This window comes from Salmo trutta, chromosome 21 (genome assembly GCF_901001165.1).
Source record: "Salmo trutta chromosome 21, fSalTru1.1, whole genome shotgun sequence".
In the NCBI taxonomy this organism is placed as follows: domain Eukaryota; kingdom Metazoa; phylum Chordata; class Actinopteri; order Salmoniformes; family Salmonidae; genus Salmo; species Salmo trutta.
Genome location: NC_042977.1, coordinates 25,370,410 through 25,396,608, shown reverse-complemented (window position 1 = coordinate 25,396,608; position 26,199 = coordinate 25,370,410). Strand labels below are relative to the sequence as shown.

General features: G+C 42.1%; 1 protein-coding gene across 3 annotated transcripts; it reads left to right on the top strand.

The window, feature by feature from the left end:
- Nucleotides 1–26,043, top strand: gad3 (glutamate decarboxylase 3). 3 transcript variants are annotated; one of them, XM_029704903.1, is made up of 15 exons: nucleotides 1–117; nucleotides 4,240–4,380; nucleotides 12,902–13,144; nucleotides 18,312–18,402; nucleotides 18,772–18,884; nucleotides 23,327–23,442; nucleotides 23,529–23,608; nucleotides 23,706–23,760; nucleotides 24,066–24,182; nucleotides 24,383–24,447; nucleotides 24,671–24,749; nucleotides 24,969–25,121; nucleotides 25,252–25,359; nucleotides 25,456–25,545; nucleotides 25,728–26,043. In XM_029704903.1, exons 1-15 carry the CDS (start codon nucleotides 66–68, stop codon nucleotides 25,974–25,976), a joined length of 1,752 nt encoding a protein of 583 aa, XP_029560763.1. In that variant the 5' UTR covers nucleotides 1–65; the 3' UTR covers nucleotides 25,977–26,043. The 3 variants fall into 3 exon arrangements, with proteins under 3 accessions (XP_029560763.1, XP_029560764.1, XP_029560765.1); XM_029704904.1 differs by having other exon boundaries at nucleotides 3–117; nucleotides 24,972–25,121; XM_029704905.1 differs by lacking the exon at nucleotides 1–117 and adding an exon at nucleotides 3,151–3,385.
- Nucleotides 26,044–26,199: the final 156 nt, after the last annotated feature.

Below are 26,199 nucleotides of genomic sequence, written 5' to 3'. Positions count from 1 at the left end.
TGTCAACAAAACAAGCACTGGTAACAAAACATTTTAGAACGTTTGCAGCACGCTGGTTTTCACACATGTCCCTGTTATTTCGAGATGAGCAGCTAAAGCAGCAAGAGGGGAGAAATGGTACACACTTTTCAATTTTAAAAATGTTGAAGTTTCTGAAGTGATATTGTATTTGGCTGTAAAGGCTAGCATGAGGGGCAAATAGCTAACCACAATGAGGTTTGTTTTGAGAAGTTAGCTAATCTTGTAATATACCTAGGTATAACTAACTAACTAGCTACCAGCTAGTTCAATTTCTCTCATGATTATGAAGCCAACAACATTTTTATAAAATAACGCATATTATTGACCTTAAAGGTTAGCTGTGTTAGCCCAGTCGCTAGCTTATCCAGGGTCAGTGATGCATAGAGCAACCATGTACTGTCTATAGGTACTGCAATAATTTTGCTACCAAAAATGATAAATTGAATGAAATGAAATAAAATGAACCTCATCAAATGTTACCTGTAAAGCTTATCTCCTGTAGCCTAATTGCCGTTTCCTTATTTTCATACTGTACCTAAATTAAAAGGCATGTACAAAATCTGGTATAATTGAGAGCATATAGCTCAACATGTAAACAATGTGTGAGTTTAGCTATTGTCTGCTTCAGAAGACGGATGCCAATAATAACAGTAATGTTATCATACTGTAGACCTATGGCTGCATTCGCGATGCACGCAATAAGCTGCAAAATGTATTCACATAGTTGATATACTGACAATCAAATAAAACTGGAGCTCTTACCACTAGACAAAAAGGAAATGTTAATTTGAGAATACAACACAGAAACAGACACATTCGAGACAGAAGCCCTTCCCCTCTTTATTGCAGGATTGTGATATGTGATTAATCAACAGTGACACTAGATCATTTTAGAAAAATAGTTTAACAATTAAAACAAGTTGAAACACTTCACTTTAAAGAATCAACACTTCAAAATGTAGAAATAAGATAACTCATATGAGTAGGATTAGATAGCTTAGTGTAAACAACAACAAGTAGGCTATTATTACTAAAGCATCATTTCAGGAGAAGAAAAAACCCACCATCCCTGATCTTCCATTCCAGCCCAGCAATAGCACACTTAATTATCAACTCATTCAATTTGATAAATTGAATCAGGTATGTTACAGCTGAGCTGAAACATGCACACCCAGCAGGGTTGACCTGCTCCAATTTTAATAGGTTTATACATTGTGTTTAATGTTTAACAGTATTTTAGTATACTACATTTGCTAAGATAGGTAGGCCTACACATACAGTATAACACATTTTTGTATTTATTTAACTAGGCAAGTCAGTTAAGAACACATTCGTATTTACAATGACAGCCTAGGAACAGTGGGTTAACTGCCTTGTTCAGGGGCAGAACGACAGATTTTTACCTTGTCAGCCTGGGGATTCAATGTAGCAACCTTTCAGTTACTGGCCCGAAGCTCTAACCACTAGGCTACCTGCCGACATATAGGACATACCCCTAGTCTCTTAGATATTCATTGGGACCTCTCTCTTCATCTGCAAACAGGCTTTCACAGCTTTCCATATCTGAGGACAGAAAACAGGCTTAATGTTACTCAAGTTAGACAGCACTGAATATTATGTTCCTATTTTCTCTGAGTCTTCAAAGTTTCTCCCTCTAGGGACTGGAACTGGAGAATCTTTTCATAACGTCCTCCCAGAAAACGACCTGCCCTATCCAGTAGCCTACATCCTCCCTTTACCGACAGCTGAATCTGCAATTTCACCACGTTCCATGGCTGTTATCTACAAATGCATTTGGAGACTGTGTTTTTAATTTAGAATGATTACATCAATATAGCTAGCTAATAGGAAGATAGCTAGCTGATGACATTTAATTAACTTACCTAAACACGGTGTAAAGTTAGCTAGCTAGCTATCTAGCAGCTCACTTGAGTTAACCTACAAAGCTAGATTGTTTTTTAACATTTTAAAAAAGTATTTCCATAATTGAATAGGTTCCCCCACTGCCTCCGCTTTTTGGGGTCCTTACACAAACTAAATAACGGGCAATCTTCAAGATATTTCGGTGATAGCAAAGCGCAGCCAGCAGCCTTGTGGACAGGACGAATGGAGTCAGAGCGGTTTGGCGTCGAAATAAGGATGCATAAGCAGAAAATAACCCCAACACAGCTGCCTTCTCAGCCTTATCTTTCTTATTTTTTGACCAAAGCCATTCGCTCACCTGGCTGTTCACATCCCATCCTCGTCACCAAGCTTAAAAATGAATTTTCAGGTGAACAAAAGAGAAATGCAGTTACGGATACAGTCAATCATAAATCAATCTGGTTTAATACAAGTTTGCAAACAGGGAGCACAGTATCCTGCACAGGAGCAGAGAATAATGTTTAACTTGGCCTTCGCCCTTATATCCTAATTACACAGCACCGGGAAGTTAAAACAACTTTGTCAGTTGCTAAAGAATCAGTCTTTCACAAATTACAACAGTGTCCTTGGACCTCCAGTCTGGTGTCAATCCCTATCAACAGATATGAGTTTAACATATAGCATCGAGTCTAGTGAACATCAACCCACACAACCAGAACCCTGGAAATCATGTGTATTACAGATAGGGAACAAACATACAGTGTTAATCCTTCTAAAATGAATAACAACTTTATTAATCTTAAATATTAATTGCACCCTGTCCAAAATTTTTTTTAAAGCCTGTGCTCGTCATAATATAATAGATAACGCCATAATGTCTTGTATGCAAATAACACCCTTCTCAGATGAGAATCTAGAAATATTACCAACATTCCAAGAGTAAGTAATTCATTACTATGAGTAAAACCATGTGTATCAAGAAAGAAATTGAGCTAGACATTTAAACATGCTCTCACAAACAATGATCATTATTTTAATGTCACATAAATCCAGTTGCCAGTTTTAATATATTATTCCAATCATGTCTTCAGATCAAAGGAAACATTCACAACAGTCTCTTTTTGATCCTTCAGAGTACTGTATGCAGGTTGAGTAGCACACACAAACATATTCTGAGCCAAATAATTACACACAAAAGGACAAAAAAAGATAGAAGAGATCATAATGAATTGATGTGGTAGCTAGTGATTGTCAGAAACATTTTGGGGAGGCTCTCATTCTCAAAGGGTTTTGTAATAACATCGTTTCATTCAGGTTGAATACCCTTGTGTCATAATGCTCCCACCACCACGCCTAGTTCCTCCAAGGGGTATATATTCCACAAAACCATTCCAGGTGTATCTCATGGAGGGGCAGCAGTGGAACAGTGAGATACTGGATAAACTTCTATCCCAGCACTGAATCATATGTGGACACATTATGGATTACTTGCAGTTACCAGGTCAGAGTCAAATGAGCATATCAATTATTTAGAAGTATGTCTATGGTATATCTATGGTATCTCTATGGTATCTCTATGGTATCTCTATGGTATATCTATGGGGTTATGTCAGTTATGTCATGATGTGATTTTTTGTGTGTGTTTTGAGACATTCGCTCAGGTAAAGCAGTAAACCCTGAGATAAGGCTTTAGGCTATTTTTTTACAAGTTTACAAGTTTCTTATGATATCTATGAATAAGAAATCGTATTTGTGTTAGCATATCAATCTATTTGAACAATATTTTGTACTCACATGGTACACATGGTATGTAAATAACATATGCCACATGTGATCTTGTTGGGTACTCTGTATTTGCTTGATATTGTTGAGTGGAGACAAAGAACAAGTCAGACTACTTTTTAGTTTTAATAATGTGTTGCAATTGATTTTGTTAAGTTTGTATCTACTAACTGCCTGCACACAATCGTCCCTCCAGGCCAGACTCACAATCTTTTGACAGTCTGTTCATTTCTCTGACCTGGCCCTGGCCATTCTGATCCTTCAAAACGGGCAGACTGGGTTACACACAAAACTTTGCTCCTGATTACATGGCCTGAGTTTACTGTTGCTTACATAGTTTCAATCAATGAATATACGGGTGACATTTTATTCTTATTAGAATTACAATAAATTACTAAGATGCTTCTTCCCACACTGCCCTCACACCCCACCTCACTAGTACGCTTTTCTTCGATCTTCGGTCTCTACTTTACAGGCAAAATTCAAAATTCAAAGAATTCTTCATGACAATATACAGTAGATATGTTAATATTGGTGTCGGATCATCATGTACTCTCCGTTTATTTGTTCCAGAAAGCATCACAGAAAAATCTACACCTGGTGGGCAGATTTTGGCAGAGAGTAAACAGAGAAGCTCCTCTGACAATATCAACTCTCCACAAACAAGTGACAACACCTGCATACCCAAGGACTTCAGCTGCATATACAACAAAGGTAAAGCCAGGCCAACAAAAGCTGCATTATGAGGCTGATGAAAGCTACTGCTGCTAGCCTTTTCATCAGTTATACTGCACTCAAGGTCTGTCTCAAATGGGACCTTTTTCCCTATAGAGTGCCATACTTTTGACTAGGGCCCATAGGGTCAAAGGTAGAGCAGTGTGGGGACTAGGATGCCATTTGGGACACATGTCAATAAAATGTATTTATAAAACCTTTTTTACATCAGCCGATGTCACAAAGTGCTATACAGAAACCCAGCCTAAAACCCCAAACAGCAAACAATGCAGATGTAGAAGACACATACAAGATCAACATGGTCTGGCTTTCTATCCTGAAGGTGAAAGAAATGTACACCTGTTTAGGCGAGGTGCTGGCTAGTGGAGTAGAACACTTGAAAAAAAAGGATAGCCGCATACTCTAGGAGCTCAGATGCAATAATTTAATAACCAACGTTTCGACAGCCAAGCTGTCTTCTTCAGGGTATATTGACAAACACTGCAGGTCACTTAAGCAATAAGGCCCGTGGGGGTGTGGTATATGGCCAATATACCACGGTTAAGTGCTGTTCTTAGGCACAACGCAACGCCACAAACCCTCAAGGTGCCTTATTGCTATTATAAACTGGTTACCAATGTAATTAGAACAGTAAAAATAAATGTTTTGTTATACCCACGATATACGGTCTGCTCTACCACGGCTGTCAGCCAATCATCATTCAGGACTCGAACCACCCAGTTTATAATAGTTTATATAGTTTGAAAGGACACACACAGTCCGGCTGTGGCTTGATTTTATTGGTTGATTATTTAAAGCATGAATGGATAACATATGATCATAGATACAATTTGGCTACATAGGCCTACAGACATTATTTACAATGGATAGCAAATTAAATGAAAAGTCCAAACGGCCTCTCGTTTTAACAATAAATTGTCAAGGTCATCCCTTCTCCTAGGGAGGGGGACGTGTTCGATGCTGATATAACGAAGGGACAAAATAAAGTTGTGGCACATAATTCTTGTAATGTCTGCTTCCAACTCACACTCTCAAACATGTAGATCCCCTGAACGCAGCTCACTTTCCAGCCCACTTTCCAGCTCACACTCTCAAACACATAGATCCCAATCACCTGAATTCTGATCAACTGTTCACACACCTGTATGTCATTATCACACACTAGTTAGTTCAGTTCTTTGCACCCCATCATTGTGAGGTATTGTTTGTTTTGTGACACACTTCTATTCGAAGCGCTGGTTTTCCCGTAATTTAATTCTCCTGTGTATGATAGTTTTTGCCTGCCTCACTAACGACGCCTATTGCCTATTCCTTGACTGTACTTTAGCCTATCGGATTTCCTGTTATCAACCTATTGCCTGATCTCCCGGATGACATTTCTAGCCTTTTCCCTGCCTGTACTTTTGCCTTTTTGGACCCCTGTGTATGACCTTCTGCCTGCTCCTGGACCCAGGTACCTGTCTCCTCCTGTGGTCCTTTACAGTAAACACCTGCTTCGCCCTGCGCTTGAAACCAGCTCTCTGTCTCCCATCGTGTTCATTACAAAATGGATTCAGCGGAGCTGCAGCTACGTCTAGCCCGACAGGAGGAACGAATCGATGATCTCTGCGACCTCCTTTGCCAGACCATTCCTGCATCACCAATATCAGGTGCCACAGCCTCCTCTCGTTCATCTCCCCCATATCCATGCCTAATAAATACGGCTCCCCAGGGAAATGTCAAGGATTTCTCATGCAATGTAACCTGTACATAGACCATCACCCCGCTGACTTCACCTCTGACAAAGACAGGGTGGACTTCGTAATCTCCCTACTCACAGGCAAAGCTCTGGATTGGGTCACAGCCCTATGGGCCGCTCAAAGTTCTGATCTGTCCTTTGAATCACGTTTCCACGCCCTCTTCAAGGTGTTCGACCATTCAGTTTCAGGTCGTCACACCGGGGACCTGTTATGTGAGCTGCGACAGGGCCGTCGCTCCACCACTGAGTATGCCCTTGAGTTCCGCACCATGGCTGCTGGCAGTGGATGGAGTGAACCAGCTCTCCTTACAGTCTACCGGAGGGGTCTTAATCGGAAGTTACAGACAGAACTGGCCTAAAGATTTAATGGACCTAAACCAATACATCCGGATGTCCCTATCCATTGGCAACCTACTGGTGGACCGCAGACCTATATAGTCGCCCATGGCCTGTGAGTCTTCCACACCCTTCTCTCGTCCACCACGGTCTAATAGCCCCGAACCCATGCAACTCGGCTGCGCCCCTCTCACGCCTGCCAAGAGACATCAGAGGTTACGTGAAAACCTGTGCCTCTATTGTGGAGAGAGTAACCATCTACTCAATAGTTGTCCCATTCGCCCCCCCCCCTCCCCCCACTTGGGGTGACCACAACACCTCCACTTCCATCCGGGTAAGCACCTCTACGTTTTTGAATATTACCAAAAGGCAGTTTGGTATCCCGGCTCTTCTTTCTGCTAATGGGGTCACTCGGTTTGTGGAGGGACTAGTGGACTTGGGGGCTGCAGGTAATTTCATTTATGAACAATTGGCACAACAGTTAAGAGTCAAACTAATCCCTGTTAATCCTCCCGTTATGATAATGATAATGCGCTGGACGGACATCCCCTCAGAACTGGTCTTGTGACTCGCATGACCGCAAGTATCACCCTTCAGATTGGCCCCCTTCAATCATTTAGTTAATGGTGTTGTCTTCACCTAAAGAACCTCTCATCCTCGGTCACCCCTGGCTAAGCCTTCACGACCCTGCCATTTCATGGAGGCAAGGGGAACTGCTGTCATGGTCTCCCGCCTGTTTTTAAGAACTGCTTCAATCTACCCTGCCGAGCCACCTCTATAGAAGGATCGGAGTCTGCCATTCCAACCCACCTGTATATGCCCAGTTCCAAAGTGTCTTCAGCAAGAAAAAGGCATCCATTCCGCCCCCTCATTGCCCGGAGGACTGCGCAATCGACCTCCTTCCTGGGGCATCGCCCCCTAAGGGTCGGATCTATCCCTTGTCCATCCCAGAGAATGAGGCTATGGGAACCTATATAGAAGAGACCCTTGACATGGGATTCATCTGTCTATCCATGTCTCCGGCTGCATCAGTTTTTTTTTGTGAAAAAAAAGGATGGTAGTCTCCGTCCCTTCATAGATTACCGACCCCTCGTTGACCTTACCATCAAGAATCGCTTCCCTCTGATTCCAGCCGCACTAGAACAAGTTGGACAGGCTACCATCTACTCCAAACTGGACCTACTTAGGGCTTACAACCTGGTCCATATCCGAAGTGGGGATGAGTGGAAGACGGTGTTCATCACCACTAGGGGTCACTACGAATACCTGGTTATGCCCTACGGTCTCACCAATGCTCCCAAAGTCTTCCGGTCCTTCATGAATGAAGTTTTCCACGACATGATCAACCAGTTCCTCATCGTGTACATTGACGATATCTTCATCTACTCTCATTCCATTGCAGAACCCGTACAACACGTGCAACGGGTCCTCCAATGGCTACAGGACCACCATCTTTATGTCAAGGCTGAGAAGAGCACCTTTCACGTTACTATGGTAACCTTCCTAGGTTTCGTGTTGACACCAGGAGGGGTCAACCTGGACGAAGGCAAAGTCACAGCCGTGCTTAACGGGCCCAAACGTACAATCCAGCACCTCCCGGCACCCCTGCAGGCAAGACCTGTGTTCCGGCATCCGTCAGACCCCCAACTAATGCAGTGGTGCCATACCTCGCTGAGTTCTGGTCCCGGGATCACCCGGACCACGGAGCTACTGAAACGCAATTTCTGGTGGTCATCCCTAACAGCAGACGTCCAAGATTATGTTTTTTCCTGTCCCGTCTGTGAATGGGCAAAGAGCCTTCGCTAACTACCTACCGGTAAGCTCGAACATTTACCTACACCACACAGACCATGGTCCCACATTGCCATGGATTTCCTCACTGATCTGCCAGACACTTCAGGCTTCACTATTTTAGTTGTAGTGGACTGGTTCTCCAAGACTCATCCCCGACTCATCCCCCTTCCGCATCTACCTAATGCCATAGAAATGGCTGAGTGCATGTTCCAACAGGTGTTTCGTATCTGTATGGGATCCCAGAAGACACCGTTTCGGATCGGAGACTCCAGTTAGTCTCCAGGTTGTGGCGAGCCTTCTGCAACCAACTGGGGGTCTCCATCAGCCTCCGGATACCATCCCCAAACCAACGGGTAGACAGAACGCTTGAATCAGGAAATAGGGAAGTAACTTCGTCAACACTGCAACCACCAACCACACGAGTGGAGTTGCTATCTAGCCTGGGCCGAATACGCACAGAACTCCCTAGTGCATTCCTCTCTCCATCTCACTCCTTTTCAGTGTGTCCTCGGATACCAACCCTAGTGTTCCCATGGGAGGCAGAGCCCGGAACTGTGCGTCTGAGTGGTTGATTGGGAGGGGTACGGACCCACTGAATGGTCCTGGGTCCCCACCCAGGACATGATCCTGGCTTTCCACTGTAACCGTCCCGACCGCCCAGCTCCACGTCCCTGGGAGAGGCCCTCTGCTCAGCTTCTTAAGCCTTTAAGAGACACCCGTGGGAGGGAGGGGGGGGGGGGGGGGGGGTGTATTGTAAAGTCTGCTTCCAACTCACACTCGCAAACACATAGATCCCCTGAACGCAGCTCACTCTCCAGATCCCAATCACCTTAAGTCTGATCACCTGTTCACACACCTGTATGTTATTATCACACACTATTTAGTTCAGTTCTTTGCACCCCATCATTGTGAGGTATTGTTTGTTTTGTGACACACTTCTATTCGAAGCGCTGGTTTTCCCGTAATTTAATCCTCTCGTGTATGATAGTTTTTGCCTGCCTCACTAACAACGCCTTTTGCCTATTACCTGCCTGTACTTTAGCCTATCGGATCAACCTATTGCCTGATCTCCCGGATGACGTTACTAGCCTTTTCCCTGCCTGTACTTTTGCCTTTTTGGACCCTCTGTGTATGACCTTCTGCCTGCCCCTGGACCCAGCTACCTGCCTCCTCCTGTGGTCCTTTACAATAAACACCTGCTGCGCCCTACGCTTGAAACCAGCTCGCTGTCTCCCATTGTGTTCATTACAATGGTGCTACAATGCTCAGAGATTCGTACTTTTAGTTCACGCTTCGTTTTGCCCTCATAATTTTTACCACAAGGACAAGTTCTAAGATAAATAACTGCCTTAGTGGCGCACGTGATAACACCTTTGATTGTGATCTGTTTCCCTGTTTGAGGATGTTTGAAGGATCTACATTTGTAAGTGCCATTGCATTGAGTGCTGCAATTACACTTGTAGTTTCCATCCGGTAGAGGCTCAAGGAGATGTTGTGTGGGGGTATTTTGTGGTGGTAAATCAGAGTTTACCAATTGATCTCTGAGATTTCTGCCCCGTGAGAATATGACTAAGGGAGGGTCTCAAAACACATTACTGATACAGTCATCAGTAATACTGTCTATCCTCCCTGGGAATTGTGTTCCTGTACACACGCAGAAGTAGACAAAACATAGTAAACGTAAGTCTGTCTCCCTCAATTTAGTATGGTATTAATTTGTGATATGTTACGAATTACAATTTGTACAATATGTTACAAATTTCCAATACGTATGATATGTTACAAATACCAATTTGTTGTGGCTAACGTTAGCTAGGTGGCTAACATTGTCGAGTTTAGGGGTTAAGTGGGAAAAAAAGACTAATCTTTTAGAAAAAAAATACTAATAAGTAGTACACATATTTATTAATCTGATAAAGTGCATTTGGAAAGAATTCAGACCCCTTGACTTTTTCGACATTTTGCTATGTTACAGCCTTATTTTAAAATGTATTAAAAACATTTTTTACCATCAATCTACACACAATACCCCATAATGACAAAGCGAAAATAGTTTAAAAAATATCTATTTTTAGCATATTTATAAAAATAAAAAAAACTGAAATATCACATTTACTTAAGTAAACCCTTTACTCAGTACTTTGTCGACGCACCTTCGGCAGCGATTATAGCCTCAAGTGTTTCTGGGTATGACGCTACAAGCTTGGCACACCTGTATTTGAGTAGTTTCTCCCATTCTTCTCTGCATATTCTCTCAAGCTCTGTCAAGTTGGATGGGGAGCGTCACTGCACACCTATTTTCAGGTCTCTCCAGAGATCTTCGATCGGGTTCAAGTCCAGGCTCTGGCTGGGCCACTCAAGGACATTCAGAGACTTGTCCCGAAATCACTTCTGCGTTGTCTTGGCTGTGTGCTTAGGGTCATTATCCTGTTGGAAGGTGAAGCTTCACCCCAGTCTGAGGTCCTGAGCTCTCTGGAGCAGGTTTTCATCACCACTGTACTTTGAGTTCAGTCTTGGTTTTATCAGACCAGAGAATCTTGTTTATAAAGGAACCTTAGCCTTTTGGCAAACTCCAAGCGGGCCATTTGCTGAGGAGTGGCTTCCGTCTGGCTACTCTACCATAAAGGACTGATTGGTGGAGTGCTGCAGAGATCGTTGTCCTTCTGAAAGGTTCTACCATCTCCACGGAGGAACTCTGGAGATATGTCAGAGTGACCATTGGGTTCTTGGTCACCTCCCTGACCAAGGCCCTTCTCCCCCTGATTGCTCAGTTTGGCCGGGTGGCCAGCTCTAGGAAGATTCTTGGTGGTTCCAAACTTCTTCCATTTAAGAATGATGGAGGCCACTGTGTTGTTGGGGAACTTCAATGCTGCAGAAATGTTTTGGTACCCTTCCCCAGATCTGTTTTTCACCACATTATCATTATTAGGTATTGTGTGTAGATTGATGAGGAATACATTTTTTTATCTATTTTAGAATAGGGCTGTAACGTAACAACATTTGGGAAAAGGGAAGGGGTCTGAATACTTTCCGAATGCACTGAACAAAAATATAAATACAACATGGAACAATTTCAAAGATTTTACTAATTGAACTGATTTTACAGTTCAATTTCTGGGATCTTTTTTTTCAGCTAATGGAACATGGGACCAACACTTTACATGTTGCTTTTACATTTTTGTTCAGTGTATATCAGACACATCATTGGGGTGTCAACTAAAATACATATTCCAGACAAGATTAAAGAATGGGACATGTTGAATATAGAGGAAAACCTGGTTCAGTCTGCTTTCCAACAGACACTGGTAGACAGATTCACCTTTCAGCAGGACAATAACCTAAAACACAATGCCAAATATACACTGAGTGTACAAAATATTAAGAACATCTGCTCTGTCCTTGACAGACTGACCAGGTGAATCCAGGTTAAGCTATGATCCCTTATTGATGTCTCTTGTTAAATCCACTTCAATCAGTGTAGATGAAGAGGAGGCAGATTAAAGAAGGATTTTTAAGCCTTGAAACAATTGGGACATGGATTGCGTATATGTGCCATTCAGAGGGTGAATGGGCAAAACAAAAGATGTAACTGCCTTTGAACGGAGTATGGTAGTCGGTGCCAGGTGCACTGGTTTGAGTGTATCAAGAACTGCAACGCTGCTGGGTTTGCACGCTCAGCAGTTTCCCGTGTGCATCAAGAATGGTCTACCACCAAAAGGACATCCAGCCAACTTGACACAACTGTGAGAAGCATTGGAGTCAACATGGGTCAGCATCAACACCTTGTAGAGTCTATGCCCTGACAAAATGAGGCTGTTCTGAGGGCAAATGAGGGTGCAACTCAGTATAAGGAATGTTTTGTATACTCAGTGTAAGTCAGTGCTTGCGTCTGCAGTTTGCATGAATTTGAGTAGTTAATACAATACATGTTGACAGAATGGCTGTGAGACAGAGAAAGAGAGACTGTTGCTGTATTCCCAGGTAAGGCCCTTGCTTCTGGTACCACTGAAGGCCCCAGTGTTCAGTCAGGCAGCTTGAAGAAGATGTGTCACCATCCAGGCTCATGTCACAGCATACAGGGGCCTGATAGCGAGATTAAAATAAATGCATTATGTACCTTTCACCACAAAAGCCATGTTAGCATTCACTGCACATGTTGCTGAACAATTCAACCCTTTTGGTAGTGTAATTGATATATGGAAATTCACATATAATATTCATAAGCTTTGACTAATACCTGTAGGGTCTTGTGGGCCGCTTTAGCATTAGCTAGCCTAACATGAATCATATTACCAGAACAAATATATTTTTCTTTAAATACATGTGTTCTGGACCTTTTTAAACTACTAGCGGGCCGCTAACTGTTAGATAACAAACAACCTTGTCCAGTCATGTTACCTAGCTGACTAACAACCTGGTAACTCGACCACCAGTATGCTTTAAGATGGCACTGGAAAAAAGAAAAGCTGCTCCTGGATGTGCTCTCAGGCCTATAGGCTAAATCAATTGAAATCAATACCTTTTTATGGTGCTCCTAAATACTTTTTGATGCTCTTAATTATTTAAAGATGAGCACTGACTACCAATTAAAAAAGTTCATTTAGAGCCCTGACCGTGTCCCTTTATGTTTAGATCTACTCCCTGCTCTCAGTGGTGAGGACACAACCAAAGATTTCTTCCAAGAGCTGGTGAACATTCTCCTCAGCTATGTCTGCAAGTCGTTCAGACGGAGCTCCAAAGTCCTGGACTTCCACCACCCTCACCAACTCAGAGAGGGCCTGGAGGGCTTCAGTCTGGAGCTCCCAGACCAGCCCGAGAACCTGGAACAACTCCTGGTCGACTGCAGGGACACCTTGAAGTATGGAGTCAAAACAGGTACCGTAAGAGCTGTCGACTATTTTGCCAAACATACTCCATTAGGGGTGTAACGGTTCAAGCCCAAGGTTCAAGCCCAAGGTTCAAGCCCAAGGTTCAAGCCCAAGCCCAAAGCCCAAGGTTCAGTACATATTGCAGTTTTGGGGTTATTGTTCAGTTCCGGTACAGCGAGAAAATGAAATGCCAACAGTTAATGTAGTTCCTTTTTGTTTATTTAAGAAAATACAAAGTATTGGTACTCCTGATTCCAGATGATCATGAGTCATAATGCTTGATGACAGCACAATCAGGAATACTAACACTTGTTGTATTGTCTTTAATGAAAACACATGATTACTCATCAACAACACCATTAAAATAAAGTGCAATATGCCTGCGAAATTAATATGTAAACATGGCTCAGACATTTTATAGGCCTATGCTGTAATGTTTTCTTAAAAAGAGAAAAATATGCAGACTTGTGTGACACTCTTAAAGGGGTCACGTCTGCAGCGCAGGTACTTCTCATTTCCCACTCTGGGGTAATGTGATGGGCTGTCCCTGTTAAGTAGCTCTCTGTAGACCTGAAGGTCCATCAATCTGTAATAAGTGCAACCCAGGGTGCATTGGCCAATTCATTGACAACTTTGGCTTTAGCTTGCTTATATAGAGCGGGTACCACCTGTTTGCTGAAATGGGTGCGAGAGGGAGAAGTTCGTCAGGGACAGTTCGATATCTACTGAAAGGAGCATCAAGCTCATCAGGTGCACTTTCACCATTTCATCTGTAGCCTAATAAACTGTCTGCTTCCTGGAGTCTAGAGGACAGAACACATCATCTCACGACTCAAAGTTTACTTCGATATCAGGGGTTGCGTTAACGCAGAATTCAGCTTTTTTTACGCTGAAAAAAACGAAACGCATAAGAAATATGTTGCTGCGTTTTGTAAACGCAGGTCTAAAATGCTTCTCACGCCTTGACCACACATATAGCATCAATGCGCAAAATGGTACGAAGCATCATCTGGATATGTGTGCAACAAAAGTTTAACATTCACATTCACCTTCTGCTACCATTTCTCTCAAGCCATCTACAAATACACTCTGACTGATGTGTAGCTGCTTTTCTCTGTGTTCCTCTGGTAAAAAAATAATTTCAAACAAAACATTAGGAAGTGTAGCTGGCTACATTCCATCTATGATAAACATTAGAAATATGATGGCCGTGCATAGTTTTTGCTCAAAAGACCTTGAATTTTCATTGTAAGCTAATTTACTTGGCTGTTAGCCAAATAGTGTTGCATTTCTGTTGTCGGCTGATGAAAATGAAGCTATTTTCTGCAGAATGTGTTGGGCTAATGTATTTTCTGTGAAGGAAAACTATAGTTGCACGTCCCTGGTCACTCTATTGAAGCAAAAGAAACACTCTTGACTTTCAATATAAAACGCAGGTGAAATGGTTTAAAATGCAGATTTCTGTACTCTAACGCAACCCCTGGATATGATGGTTATTATATCAATATTTGAGCATTAAAGCTTTTCTACTACCATTTCTTGCATAATTCCTTTTACAGACACAAAAATATCCCACCTTGTTAAGTGTATTTTGTTTTGTTGACATTTGGAAAGTTTACCAACAAATTAGCTAGCTGTTTACATCAGGCTGGTCATGAAATGCTTTATCCAGCATGTACTTTACTCACATTAAAAGGATGGAAACCTGGTTAACGTCAAGCCATTTTGAGGATGCTAGAATTATATTTTGGACAAACTTGCACATGCCTACAGGAGACTTTTGAAGTAGCCTAATCAGATTAAAACATTGTGCCTGGTTGTAAGCTATATGTAAGCTATATTTTGTCTCCAATGTTTATTGAAAACATACATACATTTGCGCAATAACCACTTGTTGTCGCTCAAATACATTGTTACAGTTGGCGGTTAACTATCTGGCAAATTTTTGCCATATTAGCATTCATGTGAAATCAGTCAAAACACAAGTTGAAACAAGTTGAAAATGAGCCACTTACATTTCCTCACATGGCAGTTTCTTGTCATTCTTGCTAGCAATCTGGCAACCCAGAATCACAACAACAGAATCACAACAGGCTGACTTCTCCCCCATGGAAGCGAACATAGTTTTCGTGACATTATCAGCCAACTCGTCTATATGGCCACATTATTATAGGACAACTTGGGAGAATAATGATCTGGATCAGATCGCACATATCAGAATCAGAAGTAAAAATACAGCCATACTGGCCTGCTACTGTGCCTTTCCAGACCTTATACACTGTCGAGAGTAGCCCCACAACTTATCCAAACGTAAAGAAACATTCATATCACAGGGCTTTTGCACGTTATTCAAAGATTTCACTACAGCCAAGAATAGAATTTTGTACTCACTTGAAAACAATAATGCAATTATTCATTGCATTGTGGTGTTGTAGGCTAGTCTAGGTAAGATAATTTTATTGTCCCTAAACAAGATCAAATCAAATTGTATTGGTCGCATACACATATTTAGCAGATGTTACTGTGGGTGTAGTGAAATGCTTGTGCTCCTAGCTCCAACAGTGCAGTAATATCTAACAATACACAACAACTGAGTACACAGTGTTCTGTCAAACATTATTAAAGTGCCAGTGTTCCATGACTATGTACTGTACATAGGGCAACAGCCTCTAAGGTGCATGTTAGAGTAACCGGGTGGTAGCCGGCTAGTGACAGTGACTAGGGGTACTGGCCGGAGGCCGGAGGCCGGCGAAGGCAAGTGGTGCTATTTAATAGTCTGATGGCCTTGAGATAAAAGCTGTTTTTCAGTCTCTCGGTCCCAGCTTTGATGCAGCTGTACTGACCTCGCCTTCTGGAGGGTAGCGTGGTGAACAGGCCGTGGCTCGGGTGACTGAGGTCCTTAATGATCTTCTTGGCCTTCCTGTGACAACGGGTGCTGTAGATGTCCTGGAGGGCCATACTAGGTGGTGATATATTCCAATGGTGCATCTGTAAAAGTTTGTGAGGGTCTTAGGGGCCATGACAACTTTCTTCAGCCTCCTGAGGTTGAAGAGGCGCTGTTGCGCCTTCTTCACCACACTGTCTGTGTGGGTGGACCATTTCAGTTTGTCAGTGATGTGTACCCCAAGGAGCTTTTCACCTCTCCACTGCGGCCCCATCGATGTGGATGGGGGCGTGTTCCCTCTGCTGTCTCCTGAAGTCCATGATCAGCTCCTTTGTTTTGGTGACATTGAAGGAGATGTTATTTTCCTGGCACCACTCCACCAGGGCCCTCACCTCCTCCCTGTAGTCTGTCTCAATGTCGTTGGTAATCAGGCTACCACTGTTCTTTCATGCGCATTGATGCACTTGGCCTCTCCTCAGCTATTCCTATTTGTTCTTGTGGATTCATATTGAAAATTGATGCAGCTTTGAATGCTTTTATGTGTGCTATGATTGCTAGTTAGCCTATTGCAGATCTGGACAAACGATCCACCTACCATTATTGTCACTCTGAGAAGAGAGACGGCAGGGTTGACATTTCGGCTGTATATTGACCTGTGGTATAGTTAACCAATAAGGCCCGAGGGGGTGTGGTATATGGCCAATATACCCCGGCTAAGGGTTGTTCATAAGCACAACGCAACGTGGTACAGTATATTGGCCATAAACCCCAGAGGTGCCTTAATGCTATTATAAACTGGTTACCAAGGTAATTAGAACAGTAAAAAGTTATGTTTTGTCATATCTGTGGTATATCAGTTTTCAGGGCTCAAACCACCTAGTTTATAAGAAAAGTTAGCGCACGGAAAAGCATATTGCATAAGGGATGTATTAAACACCTTGATATAGGGGAGGCGCATGCAAGCAGATGAGGAAATATGGATAGATTGGAAGAAATTCTATATGCAAAAGAGAGAATGTAAACCAGGGGGAAAAAACTCACTACCCTCCTCTGTGTCCAATAAAAAAATCACACAACCCTCCCCAAAGCAGCAAAAAAACTGATAGACAACTCTCCCCTATTGCAGAGGAGAGACGAAGTTGTGCTGTTTTTTTTTTCGTTTTGGGGGTGATGTAGGCCAACCTGGACTCAGGAGTAGATATTACATTTAAATCTGGGACATTCCAATTAGTATGATATGTTAAGTTTCACATGGTATGTATTCATTTGTGGATGTCCATCATCCATTTGGTATGATATGTTAAGTTTCACATGGTATGTATTCATTTGTGGATGTCCATCATCCATTTGGTATGATATGTTGCGAATTACAATTTGTATATGTTATGAATTTCTATTCGTACAATAAGTTACGAATTGCGTACAATATTTCACAAATTTGAAAAACGTATGATATGTTATGAATTCCAATTTGTTGTGGCTAAGGTTAGCTACGTCACTAATGCTAACGTTAGCTAGGTGGATAACGTTAGCTAGGCTAGGGTTAGGGCAGGGTTTTCCAAACCCCAAGGGGTGCACGTTTTGGTTTTTGCACTACACAGCTGATTCAAATAATCAACTAATCATCAAGCTTTGATAATGTTAATCAACTGTGTAGGGTTTGGGGAAAAACCAAAACGTGCACCCATTGGGGTCCCGAGGACTGAGTTTGGGAAATGCTGGGTTAGGGGTTAAGGTTAGTTTTACGTCTGTGTCGGCATAAATGTGTCAACATGTTTGAGGTGTCGACAGCTACATGGGCTATTCTTGTTGATCAGTGTCGACATATTCTCTCTGTCCATTGCTGTTGTAATCTACTGGGAAGTCAAAATGTTCTTAAACGATGATGTAGAATCCTCCTTGTTTATCAACCCAACCACTCTCCATCATACAGATCTAGTTACTGGCTGCAAAAGGACTGTATGTAATTTGCCAATTAATATTTGAATTTTTATTACATGTGCATATGCTCTATTTGTTTTAACAGAATACCCTGAAATGTTTTTTTCAGCTCAGATTTACTCTAAGCTTATACTGTAGGCCTAGTGTTTTTTTGTGTGGTTTTTTATGTGTTCATTCGGGAACCGAAGTCCCAGTACCGAACGGTCCAGTACAAATATGTGTACAGTTACCCCCCATACTCCATGTACCAGTATGTCATTGGTTCTGGCCATGGGAATGACTGACATTATAGATATCATAGACATTATAGATTAGTAGAATGTTCCAGAATGTCTTCATCTGTCCCCAGGTCACCCACGCTTCTTCAATCAGCTGTCATCAGGGCTGGATGTCATCGGTCTAGCCGGGGAATGGCTGACGTCTACCGCCAACACAAACATGTAACATTTACATTCCTTTTTATTTAACCCTTATTTTACCAGGTAAGTTGACTGAGAACATATTCTCATTTACAGCAACGACCTGGGGAATAGTTACAAGGGAGAGGAGGAGGAATGAATGAGCCAATTGGAAGCAACCAAAAAAACTCATCATCAAGCTTTAATTATTTGAGTCAGCTGTGTAGTGCTAGGGCAAAAAACTAAACGTGCACCCAGGGGGGAAATGTACAAAAAAGAGGTACAGCCGAAGAACCCTTTTAGGTCCAAGGTAGCACCTTTTTTTCGAAGAGTGTATGGCCTATGGTGTGATCTGTCCTCCGGTAAATGTCATTCTGCAATATGAGTTAAAGTGTAAAACATTTTTTCTAGGTTTACATATGAAGTGTCCCCAGTGTTCATTCTGATGGAGGAGGTTCTACTGAGGAAGATGCAGGAGATTGTGGGTTGGTCAGAGGAAGAGGGGGATGGTGTTTTCTGTCCAGGTACAGTGTTAGCTGCATTCTGACCTTACTATCAATACAAACAATGTAGCCAATGACACACATACACTTTGTTACATTTACCCTTGTTACTTTTATTGAATTGGTTAATTTTGTCCTCTTAATTTTGGATATATTGTTTAGGTGTTATGAAGTTCAATGAAATTCTAAGTTTAAGACAATCTCTTAGTGAGATATCCACCTATAATACAGTACTCTCTATTGGTTACACAGACTTTTGGCCCCATCCTATTCTAACCACCTCTCGCCGGCTTTGTATTCATGCTACCTGATAAAATTGCTGTATAATATGATCCTGTTGCCATCTAATGCATATTCAAATGTAATAAATCAACAATGCAGAGTTTTCCCTGTCCTCTGCCGTGCCTTGATTGTATTACTGTTGATGATATTTGGAAATGTGCATGTACACCCTGGCCCATACTTTTGCTAGCCACAATTCTGACTTGTGCTCTGATATCTGCTTCACTGATTTCAGCTCTCGTAAAAGCCTGGGTTTTCTGCACGTTAACACTAGAAGCTTTTGGGGCGGCAGGTAGCCTAGTGGTTAGCGCATTGGGCCAGTAACCGAGTGGTTGCTAGATCGAATCCCTGAGCTGACAAGGTAAAAATCTGTCGTTCTGCCCCTGAACAAGGCAGTTAACCCATTGTTTCTAGGCTGTCATTGTAAATAAGAATTTGTTCTTAACTGACTTGCCTAGTTAAATAAAGATTACATTTAAAAAAGAAAAAGCTTATTACCTAAAATGGATCAATTGAAAGGGTGGGTTCACAGCTCCAATCCAGATGTGTTGGTCATTACTGAGACTTGATTAAGAAAGAGTGTTTTGAATATTGATGTTAACCTTTCTGTTTATAACCTATTTCGGCAAGACAGATCTTCCATAGGTGGGGGAGTGGCAATCTTTACCGAAAATCAACTTCAGTGCTCGGTTGTCTCCACCAAGTCTGTCCCCAAACAATTTTATTTGCTGGTTTTAAGCATTAAACTTTCAAATAGCTCTTCGTTGACTGTTGCTGGGTGTTATCATCCTCCATCAGCACCGGCCTGTACCCTACCTGCCCTAAGCTCTCTCCTGGCCCCTTACACTAAGTCTGAATTTGTCCTGCTAGGTGACCTAAACTGGGACATGCTTAAACCACCTGACCAAGTCCTAAAGCAATTAGACTCTCTAAATCTCTCTCAGATAATTACCAATCCCACAAGGTATGACTCCAAACACCCAGAAAAGGCTACTCTCCTCGATGTTATCCTCACAAATAATCCTGATAAGTACCAGTCTGGTATTTTCTGTAATGACCTTAGTGATCACTGTTTAACAGCCTGGGTTCGTAATGGCTGCTCAGTGAAACGTCCTGTCCTGATTTGTCATAGACGCTTGTGTCACGCCCTGACCTGAGAGAGAGGGTTTGTTTCTCTATGTGGTTAGGTCAGGGTGTGGGGTGGTCATTCTATGTTTTGTATTTCTTTGTGTTGGGCCGAGTATGGTTCCTAACCAGAGGCAGCTGTCTATCGTTGTCTCTGATTAGGAACCATACTTAGGCAGCCTGTTTTTCCTTTGGGTTTTGTGGGTAGTTGTTTTCCGTTTATTTGTGAGTACCTGATGGAACTGTCTGCTGTCATTTTTGTTTAATTTGTAAGTGTTCATTCTTTCATTAAACATCAAGATGAACATATTCCACGCTGCACCTTGGTCTACTCATTTTGACGCCTGTGACAGCTTGCTAAAACACTTTAATGAGCAAGCCTTCCTTCATGACCTGGCCTCTGTAAATTGGTACAGAATCAGCTTGATTCCCTCTGTCGAAGAAGCTTGGACCTTCTTTTTTGATATCTTCAGTGATATTGTTAACAAACACTCCCACATAAAGACAATTAGAAACAGGTTCAGCCCCTGGTTTGACCATGATCTTGCAGAGTTACTCCACATCAAGAACTGCATTTGGTGAAAGGCTCAGCACATGCATACTCAGGCTGACTGGCTCTCGTTCAGGCAAATGAGAAATAAGTACACTCAGGCTATTCGGAAGGCCAATGTTAGTTACTTTAAGGAGCAGTTCTCTCTCTGTGGGTCTAACCCCAAGAAGTTCAGGAAAACGGTTAAAGACCTGGAGAATAAACCCTCCTCCTCACAGCTGCCCATGTCCCTTAAAGTTGATGATGTGGTTGTTACTGACAAGAAGCACATGGCTGAGCTCTTTAATCACAACTTCATTAAGGCCGGATTCGTATTTGACTCAGGCATGCCTCCTTGCCCGTCAAACATTTCCTCATCTCCCACTAATGTGACTAGCCCCGATGTCCCTCCCTCTTTTCCCCTGCCCCGCTACAAAGTATCTCCCTGCAGGCGGTCATTGAATCCGAGATGCTAAAGGAGCTCCTTAAACTTCACCCCAAAAAAACATCTGGGTCAGATGGTTTAGACCCTTTCTTCTTTAAGATTGCTGCCCCTATAATCGCCAAGCCTATCTCTGACCTTTTTAACCTGTCTCTCCTCTCTGGGGAGTTTCCCATTGCTTGAAACAGCCACAGTTAGTCCTTTATTTATATGCAGATTATACAATCTTATACTGGCCCCTCCCCGGATTTTGTGTTAAACACTCTACAACAAAGCTTTCTTAGTGTCCAACAAGATTTCTCTGCCCTTATTTATTATTATTATTAAACCTTTATTTAACCAGGAAGGTGTCATTGAGATTTAAAATTTATTTTTCAACAGCGTCCTGGCCAAGATAGGCAGCACAAAGTCATTGCAAAAATTACAGACAAACAACATGAAAAACTACAAGTAATCTAGTAAAAACCATAGAATTCACAAGAGTATAACAAAATCAAAAACAGCAAATTAAAAACATTGACAGGTCAGGGAATCAGTCTCAAGATCATTCATCAGTGATTTAAAAATACCAATCGGGACAAGTTCTTCCAGTTTAAAAGTATTTTGTAAGGCGTTCCAAGACGATGGCGCAGAGTACATAAAAGCCATTTTACCAAATTCAGTTTGGACATTTGGAACAGTTAGCAGGATAAAGTCCAGCGAACGAAGAGAGTACCTTGTACCTTGTGGTTTGGTAAGAAGAATGCCCCTCACCACAGGTGTGACTACTACCTCTGAGGGTTTAGAGCTTGAGGTAGTCACCTCATACAAGTACTTGGGAGTATGGCTAGATGGTACACTGTCCTTCTCTCAGCACATATCAAAGCTGCAGGCTAAAATTAAATCTAGACTTGATTTCCTCTATCGTAATCGCTCCTCTTTCACCCCAGCTGCCAAACTAACCCTGATTCAGATGATCATCCTACCCATGCTAGATTATGGAGACGTAATTTATAAATCGGCAAGTAAGGGTGCTCTCGAGCGGCAAGATGTACTTTACCATTTGGCCATCAGATTTGCCACCAATGCTCCTTATAGGACACATCACTGCACTCTATACTCTTCTGTAAACTGGTCATCTCTGTATACCAGTCGCAAGACCCACTGGTTGTTGCTTATTTATAAAACCCTCTTAGGCCTCACTCCCCCCTATCTGAGATATCTACTGCAGCCCTCATCCTCCATTCACATCCGACCGTGATTGGGAGTCCCATAGGGCGGCGCACAATTGGCCCAGCGTCGTCTGGGTTAAGGGAGGGTTTGGCCGGCCGGGATGTCCTTGTCCAAAAAATAGGCACGCTGGGCTTTTGGTTTCTCTCCCTCTAAAAACAGAAATAAATATGTTGGCCTTTATAAATATTATTTTGGCCTTTATTCAGATTACAATTGCTTTCAATTCTCTAGTACAGACAATATTGAAGACTATCAAATGCTTTTCAAAGATGCCCTCTGGTGGTCAAACTAGCACTAACTAGCATTAATGGTAACAATGGCTGACAATGAAATAACGTGCCATAGAATTCTGCGGCAGCCCGCAAGGTATGCAGCAGTATGGCGCAACTTTTACAGGAAGAACTACTGTACAACACCCATTCTGCCAATCACATTCTGTTAAAGGTACTGACAGTTGTGGCTGCTTTGCGTGATGTATTGTAGTCTACCTTCTTGCCCTTTGTGCTGTTGTCTGTGCCCAAGAATGTTTGTACCCTGTTATGTGCTTCTACCGTGTTGTGCTGCTGCCATGTTGTGTTGCTACCATGTTGTTGTCATGTTGTGTTGCTACCATGCTGTGTTGTCATGTGTTGCTGCCGTGCTGTTGTCGTCTTAGGTCTCTCTTTATGGTGTGTTGTATTGTCTCTCTTGTCGTGATGTGTGTTTTGCCCTATATTTTTATTTAATTTATTTTTAATCCCAGCCCCCATCCCCACATGAGGCCTTTTGCCTTTTGGTAGACCGTCATTGTAAATAACAATTTGTTCTTAACTGACTTGCCTAGTTAAATAAAGGTTAAATAAAAATAAAATAAAAATGTATATATTTCCTCAGGTGGGACCATGTCCAATCTGTACAGTGTACTACTGGCCAGATACCACTTCTTCCCTGAAGTGAAGACCAAAGGGATGACTGCTCTGCCCAGGCTAATCCTCTTCACATCAGCACATGTACGCATCACCAGTATTCATGTTAGGTCATGCTTATTCATATTATCTATAACCATGTACTGACAAATACTTTTCCCCTACTCTAGAGTCATTATTCAGTCAAGAAATCTGCAGCAGTCCTTGGGATAGGAAGTGAAAATGTTGTGGTGGTGAAATGTAATGACCGGTAAGCAAGGAGGGGAGAGTGATTTGCATTTGTTGATTGTGAATGTTGACAATATCATCAGAGCTAAATGGGTGATGTTGTTTTTTTACTCTTCAAGGGGAAAGATGATCCCTGCAGAATTGGAGTCAAGTATCATTACTGCCAAAGATCAGGTAATGGATGAATGAGTCTGCTCTTGCCAAACTGAGGTATAAAGGGCTTTGTGAATTAAATACATGTAAGCTTACCTGTACACAGTATTTTCAGCCAGTGAAGGATTTAGTCAAATTAGGATGAAACAGATACCCCCAACAGAATACGCTCAAATCAGAATTTCTGTTTACCAGTCAACAGCATTGTCTGGTGCCTAAAATGAGCTACCAGAGCTCCAGTGTGTTGGCAGGGACTATTTCACAGGAACAGGTCAATACACTCATCATGATTCTTGTCATCACTCTCTCTCTCTCTCTCTCTTCAGGGTTGTGTCCCATTCTACGTCAATGCCACAGCAGGCACCACTGTGTACGGAGCCTTTGATCCTCTCAATGCCATCGCAGACATCTGTGAGAGCCATGGACTCTGGCTGCATGTTGATGTATTTACCTTATAACATCCATCTATCCATCATGGTTTACCGGACACAGATTTAGCCTTATTTCTGACATATTTTAATTGGGCATGCTTTTTAGTCCAGTACTAAGCATAATTTGTGTCTGGGAAACCGTCCCCATAAGAATTTGTTATATGTAAAGATAAGATTGTATTTAGAGTTAAATTCTCTTTATTTCTTAACAGGCAGCCTGGGGCGGAGGACTGTTGATGTCCAAGCGGCACCGTGTGAAACTACAAGGGATTGAACGGTAGGTACAGTAACCAGAGAGAACAGAGACTTGAGGACACCCAAAATCTACAGCTCTCCAAAAGGATAATAGATTTCTGAATTTCACTCTACCGTACAGCCAGGATCAATTACATTTGGGGGGGGGTACTGTTTCCATTCACAATTGAAATGGAATTGACCCTCAACAGTTCTGCCTTGATTGGATCTTACATGCAGGTCTATTTGAATTATGTTTATTACAGAGCCTGGTCTGTGACTTGGAACCCTCATAAAATGATGGGTGCTCCGCTGCAATGCTCAGCCATACTGGTGAAGAAAAGGGTGTGTAGTCTAAAGCTATGAATTTAAAAGATTCATCATCAAGATTACCATTACATGCACACACACACACACACACACACACACACACACACACACACACACACACACACACACACACACACACACACACACACACACACACACACACACACACACACACACACACACACACACACACAGAGACACACACACATAATGGAATTACTGGTTTCTCACTAGCAGGGCCTCTTGAAAGACTGCAATCAGATGTGTGCTGAATACCTTTTCCAAACTGACAAACACTACGACACCTCTTATGACACCGGAGACAAGACCATTCAGTGTGGCAGGCATGTTGATGTCTTCAAGCTCTGGCTCATGTGGAAGGCCAAGGTATGTAACATACTCACATGGATTTATATATTTATTTATTTATCAAATGGCAAATAAAACTAATTTCATTCCCACCTTGATACATTTATAGTGTTTTTTATATATATACTATATATATTTCTCTTCTCAGGGTTCAGAAGGCTTTGGATCACAGGTCAATAAATGTTTGGAAAATGCTGAGCACTTATTCGACAAACTTAAACAAAGACCAGACTTTGAACTCGTCTTCAAAAGCAAAGTAAGTCCGTTTTTTAAAGTCCCTTGTAGTTATTGAATAATTCCTCAGTGAGATGAATCGTTGTTAGCCTTTTATCTGTGATACATCCCAATGCAGCCTGAACACAGCAATGTGTGCTTCTGGTACATCCCACCAAGTCTGAGGAACATGCCACCAGGTCCTGAGAGGAACAGGAGACTCCATGAGGTAATGCTACACCTTGGATCTCTAATGTTAGTGATATATTAGATGTGTCTTAATTCAACCTTTTCAGTTCTTTATCCATTAGATGCTGTAGATTCTGTATCTGTAATCATTCATTACTAGCACCAGCACATTATGACATCAGTTCATACTCTATAAAGCTAAATAACTGTTTGGTTTCTAAGGTGGCACCAAAGATCAAAGCCAAGATGATGGAGCAGGGGATGGCCATGATTGGCTATCAGCCACTCGGAGACAAAGTTAACTTCTTCCGATGTGTCTTCTCCAACCCAGCCACACAGACAGAGGATGTGGACTACCTCTTGGAGGAGATCGCTTCTCTTGGTCATGACATGCAGAATGCATCAGGTTTGAGACCAATTTGTGAATCAGGTTTGAGACCACTTTATGAATCTGATTGTGGCTCAGATTAACTGTAAAACATGCATTTAGAGGAAAATGGGTAAAAACAATCAGAAAACTAAATATATCTCTATACGTACTAATTGTTCTGAAATGTTTTGTTGTGTAATTACAGTCCTTCTTATGTAAAAATATATATACAAATATGATTTTTGTATTCCAGGGTATCAGGGAATCGTTAGAATGTAGCCAGTTAATTTCTAAATTCATTTTATTTGTGTACAACAATATTGT

Excerpts from the sequence above, each read along its gene's own strand:
- gad3 (XM_029704903.1), top strand. The coding sequence starts at position 66 with ATGTCCCTGTTATTTCGAGATGAGCAGCTAAAGCAGCAAGAGGGGAGA. Across the intron at positions 13,145-18,311 it reads GAAGTATGGAGTCAAAACAG|GTCACCCACGCTTCTTCAAT; the intron begins GTACCGTAAGAG and ends ATCTGTCCCCAG. Across the intron at positions 24,750-24,968 it reads CCATACTGGTGAAGAAAAGG|CAGGGCCTCTTGAAAGACTG; the intron begins GTGTGTAGTCTA and ends GTTTCTCACTAG.